Below are 10667 nucleotides of genomic sequence, written 5' to 3' on the forward strand. Positions count from 1 at the left end.
TTTTCTTATTCAGCGCTGACAGTGTTGTTATAATGAAGCTTAGTTGGATGTAATAGCGGAGATAAACATTGTAAAAGTCAACAAAGTCAGTTTCCTATTTCGTTTTTATTGGAGCAGCTTTGGCTTGTACATCAACATGGGATCACAGATTAACATCTTGGTTCTCTGTATCTTGAGATTTGGAAGAAAGTTTTGGATTTCTTTTTTTGTAAAAGGAAAGTGGGCAATCCGTTCACCTTCAGCATTTTTTAAGTTGATTTAGACAGTTGGAAAGCAGAGAGGGAGACACAGGAGAGAAAGTTCTGGCAGATGAAGGAGCAGCACACGCCAGAGGACTCAGCCACTCGACGATCTCTGGACACAAACAAATTCTTAATTTAAGGAATATACCTTGTTAGAATATAGAGGAGTTGAGTTTGAAGCATTATGAATGGCTATAGCATGTTTATGTTTTCCCCCTGGAGATCTGAGGGTTAATTTCTATAAGAGAGCAGCGTTGTGTCCCTCTGCCAAATCAGAGGAATGTAGCAGTTAGAGGAAGGAGAGTGAGGTTAGCCAAAATCAGCATGATGAGATATTGACTCTTGGCTTGTAATTTCATTTTATGCACCACGTGGCAGACAAGATATCACACTGTTCATAATCCCCAGCACCCCTGAACACACACACACACACACACACACACACATACACATACACACACACCTCCCACAGACTTGCTCCTTCTCGTTCCTGACGGGGAATGTAAAGCGGTTTGTGTGTCTGTGTGTGGGAGGAGAGCATCCAGTCTGGAGTCTTCACACCAGGACTCACACCTGAAGGGGGAAAATGCGAAGGGGGAGAGTCAACACACACACACACACACGCTGGAGGACACATACTTGGTTGCCCCGCTAAGTCCCCCCACGTCTGACATATGTCACTCCCAATCTGTTCAGCAGGCCACGCATCTCTCCAGTGTCGCACTGCCACTGTGGCATAGAGGGCTGCAGAGGGGAGAAAGAGAGAGAGAGAGAGAAAGAGAAAGAGAGAAAGAGAGAGAGAGAGTCGGGGGAAGTCAGACAGAGAGAGAAAGAGAGCTGAAGACAGAGAGAGTGAGAGCGGCATGGAGGGAGAGAGGCAGAGAGAGAGAGAGAAGAGTCAGAGAGCGTGAGAGAGAGAGAGAGAGAGAGAGAGAGAGAGATCTGCCGCTAGTGGTTGCTACCCTCTTCTTGCTAATTGGTAGTTTTGAAACAACACCATCTGTTCTTTAAGAAAGTCAGATGCACAGTCTCTAGAAAGATGCCACAGCTCCTGAATACATTTGCTACCAGCCAAGGCAAATAACTCAACAGCCCGGGGCTTCTTTCAACACAAAGATCCTATAGGAGATGGTTTAGAGAGGCTTCTGTTATATTTGTTATAACGTTTAGGGATTTTGAGGCCAGACCTGGGTTACTGCCAGGAAGTCTTGAACAGTGTAAATACATGCATTATTTCACACTCATCACTTTTGCCTGCTTTCTGTAACTAGCCAATGAGCAATACAATTCTAATGAGACATGTGAGCTGGTAGAGTCTTTTTGGTGTAAAACAACTACATGACAACAGTCCAAGATGTACCTGTAGCCATGCAGTTTTTGAAGACAGTCCTACTGTATTTACATCCTGGGCGATCTGATAAATATAGGATAGAAGTTGATCGCCATCATGTGGCTGAACAATGCAATCACAGCGAGGAAACTCAGGGGCTTGGCTCTGTGATGAGGCTATAATTGAGGTTGAGAGTCTTACATATCTTGAAATATGCAGAATTTCACTAAAATTGCGAGAGGAGAATTTGATGTGACCCTTTTTACAAACATAAATGATAGACATCTACAACTAATCTGTTTCAAATGCAAGCTTAATGCAAGTGGTTAGGCTACTTGAATGTAGGATACACTAATGCCATTACATTTCCTAATTTAAAATAGCCTAAGTCTGTAGTTTCATTAAATTATCAACAAAACACACAGGTGTAATGACCCATCAATCCATGCAACAGAGCAAGGTTATATCAGAAGCATTTAACACACAATGAATCTATACTTGCATCAGCTGTGGCAGACAGTATAAACTAGATCCTCTTGGGATTCCAGGCACACAGCTCAATGCAATGACCGTGTTTTACATCGCCAATCTGTTACAGTGGGATCTCCCCTGCTTCAATCCCATGGATGATTAAGCGTGATAATTAAGGTTTTTGGACATTTTCCACAGAGGAGCAGACGTGGCAGCTGGTGACATTCATGCATTCCCAAACACAGAGGAGGGAATTACAATGAGGCCCCCATTCATTTCAGTGATCGCAAAATCTGCTCTTGGCAACAGTTCAAAAACAGTCAAGCTGTTGTTGAAAAAACTGTGTTTGTGGCCCTCTTTGTTGCAATGTAGGCAATGTACCTTGATCTATTTCAGGAATTATAGAAACCATAGAAACCAGCCAACTGTTTGGATTTTCCAGCAGGGACATTCCCCAGCTACTGCCCAGCACCCTCATTGGGAGAAACCATAGAGAGAACCCCTGGAGATGATGTATCAAAATGTTGTTTTGATATTTAGGCTAACATCCCGTTATTGCCCTGAGTAGTGATTAAGATTTTGCATTGTAGCTATATTCTGGTGTTAGCTCGACTGGAGTTGATATAGTTGCTACATAAGTTTGTTTACTTATATGACCATCTGTCGATGCATCCAATATTAAACCGGGCTCAGTAGCCAACAATATGATTAATCAAATAATTTATATAAGAGTGGTGCTAAAGAACCAGAGCGTGTGGAGTACAAAGACAGAGGAAGCCGGGGGCACAGAGAAAAAACTGTTTTACTTCTATGGTTGGGAGACCAAATGCCTCAATTTCCCAGCATGCATTCTTAGAGCGGAAATGCTGGGAAACTCCATGGAAACGGCAGACTGGCGTGCTAGCCTAGCAGGGGGAAAAAAGCATAGCGACCGCAACGAGCTGTTGTACTTGACCACAGACTAACTTTCAGTACCTGCCTTGTGGAATACATTGTTTTTATCAGGCTGTCTTTCTCTGTGCCATGATGAGTCGTACTCCGGATGCAAGAGCTAGGTAAGAGATACTCACTGTTGCAAATCAAAGCGTTAGCTAACTACCTAGCTAGCGTTAATGTTAGCTAACGCCAAGGTTAGCTCGCTAACGTTAACTAAAATAACCTGGCAAAAGCAGGGAGGAAACATAAATGATTGCCAAGCTTGCCATATAAAATCAGTTATTCGTCGTGCTATCTATTAGTTAAATGTATCTGGCTACCTTTGTTGTAGCTAGCTAGCTAGCTACTAACGTATGGGAAAGACAGCTTTAGTGGAACATTATAGCCACATTTATCCTCACACTGACAAGTCTACGGTGACAATCCAGCTAGAATGACAATCAGGACTTCTGATCATAACCCTGTAAATCAAACCTTTATGTTCAAGTAGTTTACAGATATAAAAGTGAAAATAAAGAATGCTATTAAGAATTAATCTGGCGTAAATGAAGGGCAATTGGCATTTGTTTTCGTTTTTTTGTTTTTTGTTTTTTTCAAAATAAAATGTCCTTTTCACAGCATATATTTATAGACTTTTAGGCCTATGCAAGATGTTATATACCCAAGGCTGCCATAAATATACAAAGAAATTCTTAATTACCAGAAGATATCAATCTCAAGCCGCCAGACAACTTGGAAGGGTGTCTATGATTTTATAAAACTCTACTTTAAACCCATTCCAGTGGCACTATTCTATCCTAAAGGCTGTAGAATAGGAGCCCAATTCTGGGGTCCTTATAGGCCTATAATGCAAGATTAACATAAATTAGACTACATACATACAGGACTGCAAAAAGCCTCACGTAAATTATATGACAAGCACAAGGCATATCACTGGCAGCTTGTTCTGACTGACTGTTTGCTATGTATACCCTAATACTTGATTATTCTTATTATTACACAGTTATTTTGAAGGACAAATCACTTTTCCTCTGGTCTTATTATCAGCAAAGGCCTAGATCTGGCTTGACACACTTATCTTTTAAGTTATGGTAGCTAACAGTAATAGTTACTAATTGAAGACATTTCTTCAGAGTTAGTGTCTGTCATCCAAACAATGTTAAAGCAAAGGAGTTTATGATAGAATTGTAAAAACACAACATCCACTGCAAATGTTTTGGTTACTTTCAAATCATTGCCTAGCTACACAAAGATGTGGCTATAAAAATGATTTCCACAAGAGTTTATTTCTTGTATTATATAATATTATACAATATATTATTATTGATAATTCCCTCTGAGGTCCATTGTTTTCCATCAAGAAAATGCAGAAAGTGTTCCTCTACCTTCAGTTAAACTAGAACTTGATTATTGCTCTCTAATGTTGCCCTCCACCTCCACCAGGGACAACCAAACAAGACAGATCCAGGAAAACATCACCAACGTGGAGAAACACTTTGGAAAGATGTGCCAACTGTTTGCCGGCTACGTCCGTAAAACAGCCAGGTTGCGGGACAAGGCTGACCTGCTGGTTAGGGAAATCAGCCTGTACGCAGACACTGAAACGCCAAACCTGAAGAGGGGCATGAAACAGTTTGCCGACCAGTTGGCCAAGGTTCAAGACTACCGTCAAGCTGAGGTAATACTAATGTTACTGCTGGTTTCATTTGGATCATAAGTTTATTTCCTTGGTAACAGTCTACATCCATTGGTGATTGTAACAGAATTGCCAAGCCAAGAAACCCAATCAAGTGAAAGTGTCATCGTTTTACAATAAACTTGTCCACTGGAATTGTTTTTGTCAAATTTTAGATATTATTTCCATTTTTCTACTAGAATTGAATGTGTAGCATTAGAGAAAAGGTTTTGGAGTTCAGTTCTGAACTGGGCCTGTGTCCTGTTTCCAGTTCCAGGGGGAAGTTGCAGTTCCACAGATAGTCCCTGTCAATAGACTTCTATAAAGACACATTTTTGGCCTTCCATTTTGCTCTCTGGCGACCGATAATTATTCAAGATGATTATTTATAATGATCACAGTTTTCCTAGGATTTACAGTAACTGCTGAACTGAATGCAGGGAAACACTGGGCAGTCATAGACACAACCTAACCTGAATTGATCTATTTTACAGGTGGAGAGACTTGAAGCCAAAGTCATAGAGCCTTTAAAGAGCTATGGGGCTGTAGTGAAACGCAAAAGGGTAAGTGGACTACAACACGAAAAGTGTCAGAGTAGAAGCCTGTGGAATGTAATTACACTGACTGTCAGTACCACTGAATGTCCACTTGAGGGCAGCATTGATTTATTGACAATATCCCACTGCCCCATTAACCATTCTTTTTGTCATCGTCTTGTCCGCATCTATCTACCCTTCCCAGCATTGTGCTTAGACCTGTGTAAAAAGATATTGTTAAAGGTTTTATATATTTGAACTAGTTGAGGAATGCTTGATTTACTATATGAGCAGCCCTGAAAGTTAGGGCTGGATTTAAAAAATCGTTTTTCCGATTCAAATCTATCTTCATTTGAATGATCCGATATCAATTCATAAAATCCCGGGATCGATCTTTTAATATATGCCCAATATATGCCTGTAGAGTCTGTAGAGTTGCACAACTTGCACTATATTGTGTTAACTGCTGTAGTGTGTTGGTCATGTTAAATAAAAAGTATATTAATATAACTGCTTTGGGGTCAATTCTTAATGTAAACATTAATATTTTTAATAATGCACCAGGTTAGAGGGTTCCAATTTACAGCATTAGTTCTCTGAGAATCTCTTTCATATCCAAGCAAAATTGATATTGTAACTGAAATATTCCTAACCGAATCGATATTGAATCGAATCAAATCAAATCGGAAATCGAATCGGGACCTTGTGAATCGGAATCGAATCGATTCGGGAAATCAGTGGCGATACCCAGCCCTACAGAAAGTGTAAACTTTGTTAGCAAAGTAAGCTCTCTAGATTTATTTCCCTAGTAGTTGAAAGAATTAACACAAGTTATAAATCATTGATTATTATTAATTGTTGTTATAACAATTGTGTCCTTGTCTGCTTGTGCATCCATGCAGGACGATCTGAAAACCACTCAGAGTGCCAGAGACAGAGAGGCCAAACAGATGGCTCAGCTTGAGAGGACCAGACAGAGAAACCCCTCAGATAGGCAAATCATTGTATCCTTACCTGACTTCTCTTCTATCCTCATATGTCCCAACATCAAATAGACTTTTTTCTATATAGCAAACCTTTTACTGTTAGAAATTCCCCCTATATTGCCATGCACTGGTCAAGTGATTAGTATAACATAGTCACTTTTGTAGTGCTGTAAATTAGAAATGACTATCTCAAATGCTGTAAGTTTGTAAGCCATTGCAATGTGTAGTTCAGGTTCCCCTTGCAGAACCAAAATGAACATGGGCAGCAGGCTAAGATTTTTATGGTGCTTCCTTGACCGAGCCTTCAGTCCCAGGTGGGTCTCTCAGACAGTCTGTAAGGGCATCTCATTACTGGTGATGTATGGCCACAGCGCAGCAATCATTTCTCCCACATTACAAATATTTCACAATTACCCTGAAATGGGGTTCTAACAATTCCAAAAGCAACAGCAATTAAATTCTATTCCAGTGCTGTTGAGAAAGATTCAATGCATTATAAGGACTTATATTTTGGCCATGGTCTGATTTGATTATTTTCTATTTTTGTGTGCTTGGTTATCAAATTCAGGCGAGTCATTTTGTTCCGTTCCTTATTTTCATTTTTGAGCAGAAGGGCCAGGAAGAAGTTAATTCAGGTTTGAAAGTGGTCTGTTTGTAATTTATTAAATGAATGATCACAAATGGATGCTGTTCTATATTCATAGTGGTGCGTTGTGACGCATTGATGCTTTTTTTTTTTAAGTTTAGCCATAACTTGTAGTGTGTTTTAGTCTAGTATGTTGTATATTCTTATGTTTCCCACAGGCTGAAAGTGAGCTCCAGAGAGCCACCATGGATGCCACGCGCACCACCAGGCAGCTGGAGGAGACCATAGACGAGTTTGAGAAGCAGAAGATCCGAGACATCAAGGTCTGCTGCTCTTAGCCAGGAGTTTTGTTGAGTGAAAAATACAACTTTGTTGAAGCAGTGGGTGACAGTGAAGCTTTTGAGGGTGTTTGTTTTTGATTCCTACCTGCTACTTCTAATCCTCTCTCAGTTATTTGAAACTAGTTTTGTGACATCAACACACCTTTCCATGTCTTGAACTGAAAGGAAAAAGACGTGGCCACAGAGCATAAATTGCTACATACAGCGTTTAAACATTACGAAAACCTTTTGAATTAATAGAGAACTGAAATATTGCCCTTGCCTTCCCCCTTACAGAAGATCTTTGGTGAATTTGTGACGGTGGAGATGTCGTTCCACGCCAAGGCTTTAGAGGTGTACACCGCAGCCTACCAGAGCATTCAAAGTGTGGACGAGGAGGAAGACCTGGAGGTAGGCTGCAGCTGACTTGCTTCAGGCTAGCTATGGTCCAGGAGGTAATAGGTATGATGGCATGCTAGCATTAGTGTGTTTGTGCATAGTAGTCTCATAATCTTGAATCGGGCCTAATTAAGGACCAGTTGTCAATCCCTTCCAACTACATTTTCATCAGGCTGTACTGACAAAGCCTCTGAGATTACTGCTGACAGTTTTTTTCCACTCTAATTCTGTATATTTATATGGGACAGTGTAGCTGGGGCTAAAAACTGATCAGAATCTTAACTGTGTGTCGACCTTTGGCTGACGCAAAAGGTTATAGTTAACCCAGCCCAAGGTATCATGGTCTTGTGCACCCATTACTCATCGAATCATTGCTCACACATACTACTGCCCACACCCTTCAATTGATGTGGTAACTTTGAAGCAAGTTGCGGTGAATACTGCAGAGTGCAGAGTCACGCTGCCTCTTTGGCCATCTGCAGTAGCCAGTTTCTTCTGCTTATAGTGGGGTGAGAGATGTGCCTTATCTATTTTAAGAGACATTGACTGTAGTGACAAAACAAAGGCTCAATGATATTCAGTGAATGAGGTTCCTCCTGCAGATGGCCTTGTGCTATTTTCCTCCTCCCCTTGCCATCTCATCTGTGTGTTTTTGCACTGAATCATCTCCCTTCCATTCATATTGAAGTGAAACTCCTCACCCGGACATGGCTGTTTTTCAATGACTCATAACACAAAGCACGGGAGATTGAATCATCTGAAAAAGGCACAAATGACAGGCATGAAGATAATCCTGATCAAGAGCCCTGCGGAATGCATTTTCTACACTACAGAACCTGCGACACAGCCTAAATGGCAGTTTGCAGTGGTTTCAGACGCATACTTTCAGACTTGTTTTGTTTTTGTGTGATCAAATTACATTGCCAGTGCAGTCATTGTTTGTGCTTGCAGATTATATCCTGGTTGCGTGCTCCTTAGAGTCCAGCTTTTATATAGTTGTATGGATATGATATACTGTAAATATCTATCTATATATGTTGAGTAAGATGTGCACTCGTAATCTCTGTCCAAATGGGAAATTTTATGTGTACACTTTATAGTCTGTCAGTTTGATTCAGAGTCATTTTTGCTGTATCTGTGTATTAACTGTATTAAGTGAAAGTAGCAAGATTTCAGGTTCCCACACACTCCATACTCATTCAACACTGACCACTAAACAAAAAAAACCCACAACCCATGTGTTTATGTGGGCCTTGCTCCCATTCTCCCGTAGCTCTGGGGTTATAGGCTTTTCTGTATGGAAGAGTATAGCGCCTCCTACTGTCTTTGGCAGGTGTTCAGGAGCCTGCTGCACCCCCCTGACTACCAGTCACGCTTAGACATAGTACGAGCTAATTCCAAAACCTCCCTTGATCGGACCGGGTCCTCCCTGAGTACATCAGGGACCTTCCAGGTAAGATACAGTGTGCTGATGCTTAAGACTGACTTTTGTTTTCTGATAAAAAAAAAAAACAAGAATACTTCCCTGGGGCTTCTTCTTTGGCCAAGTTTCTGTTGTGTCTTGCCTTTGTATCTTCCACTTTGATAATTGGTTCTTCATGGATAAGTTCCAGTATGCTGATGGAATAAAAATTCCCTACTTCCTTTTTGGTAGTCTTCCGCATACCAGTGGAAGCAGGTCCTCAATAATATTTACTTGTCAGTTGTGCCAATGCATGTGCGCAGTATCACCCTGATCATTTTTCAGCCTGATTTTCCAGACATAATGTCATCGCATGTCAGTAACCTCATGCATTTCCCCCCACATTCACAATTATACTCAAACATTTTGACAGTGACGCTGCACCAACTTGTGACTTGATAACATCACCTTCTAAAATGAACAGCTAATCATCATTTTTTTTCAGTAAAAGAGGAGTAGCATTTGATATCTGTGATAAACTGTGTGCCAGCAACACCAAACCCTGGAGAGAGACGCTTTTGAATTCCTTTCTTCATTCATACTGTGTGTTCCTGTCTTCTGTGGGTCTGATAGGGTAATTGAGGGGGATTTAAATGGTTTCCTCCTAGATTTGTCTCATCTACGCTCCTTGTCTGTTTTTTAAACTAGTTGGTGTAGAGGGTTAAAAGGGAGCGACCTCATCCCTGTCATCCACTGCAAACTGACAAGGAGAGGAGGGCCTAGGGGAAACTTTAGAGATTCTGAGGAAGCAAGGATTGCGCTTGCATGACTTTATACCTGACAAGTGTTTCTAGTTGCATAGTGATTGTTTATTTGTTGTCATAGCAACAAAGGACTAGCAGTCAACAGAGAAGAAGAGAGGAGGAGGAGGATGAAGAGGATGAAGATGATTCGGAGGAGGAGGAAGATGAGGAGGACGAGGAGGAAGTCACAGACGATGAAAATTAAACTTTCTTGTCTTAACTGTTTTTGTCTGTGTGGAATAAAAAAGACATGTACATGATGTAATCTTTGAGAACATGAAATGGTGTAATGGTCGTTTTATACTCTTGTCAAAAAGTGTCAGTGTCAAAGTCACCTCATAGGTGGTCTGAGCAGTATTGTAGCGGAAATTTACGATAGAAGATGTGTGATGCTTTGTGAGGGATCGTGTTGTCTTTCACAATTTGCCTCTGAAATGCCAGCAAATTGTTGTCTTATATTTTTATATTACACACAATGCCAAAAGTGTATTATCTTTAGCAGTGTTGGAATTACCAGTGCAGTTTATTGCGCTATGGCCAGCTGTATTCATGAATAAAGGCATTCCATTTAATTTGAAAAATATGTCTGACATGATTATTATGTTTTCCAATGTTCCAGTCCCATGCTATTCCATAATAAAATGCATACACTGTACCCTCAGTCACTTTGCATAAAACCGTCAGCCAAGAGGTTGATTATTATTTTAGAAATTGTTCCCTGTGTGAATCAGTCTAAGTGACAGTAGTTACGTGACGATTGCAGTTGAAAGTGACTCATCTCTTCCACAGTCATGCAACAGTGGTACAAATGAAACTGGGAACGTTCTGCACCACATACTATGTGAATGTGTTTGTCTGGGGGTGTGTGTGTGTGTGTGTGCATGGAAACATGATTGTGCATATGTGTGCATATGGCACTCTATGAAAATGTATGTGTGTGTGTGTGGTATGTCACAGTAAAGGCTGCTGCCCCACTGCCAC

The 10667-nt window shown here is 40.8% G+C and overlaps 1 protein-coding gene across 1 annotated transcript; it reads left to right on the forward strand.

Annotated features, from left to right (window-relative positions):
• Window positions 1–2944: 2944 nt before the first annotated feature.
• cibar1 (CBY1 interacting BAR domain containing 1) lies at window positions 2945–10271 on the forward strand. The gene is made up of 9 exons (XM_071522015.1): window positions 2945–3098; window positions 4423–4657; window positions 5149–5217; window positions 6093–6194; window positions 6485–6490; window positions 6981–7085; window positions 7380–7493; window positions 8815–8946; window positions 9793–10271. The coding sequence occupies exons 1-9, from the start codon at window positions 3067–3069 to the stop codon at window positions 9889–9891; spliced, it is 894 nt and encodes a 297-aa protein (XP_071378116.1). The 5' UTR covers window positions 2945–3066; the 3' UTR covers window positions 9892–10271.
• Window positions 10272–10667: the final 396 nt, after the last annotated feature.

The sequence above is a fragment of the Centroberyx affinis genome, unplaced genomic scaffold, assembly GCF_046629955.1.
Source record: "Centroberyx affinis isolate AG114_WGS23_722 - 3 ecotype Tasmania unplaced genomic scaffold, CSIRO-AGI_Caff_v1 ptg000949l_1, whole genome shotgun sequence".
NCBI lineage: Eukaryota > Metazoa > Chordata > Actinopteri > Beryciformes > Berycidae > Centroberyx > Centroberyx affinis.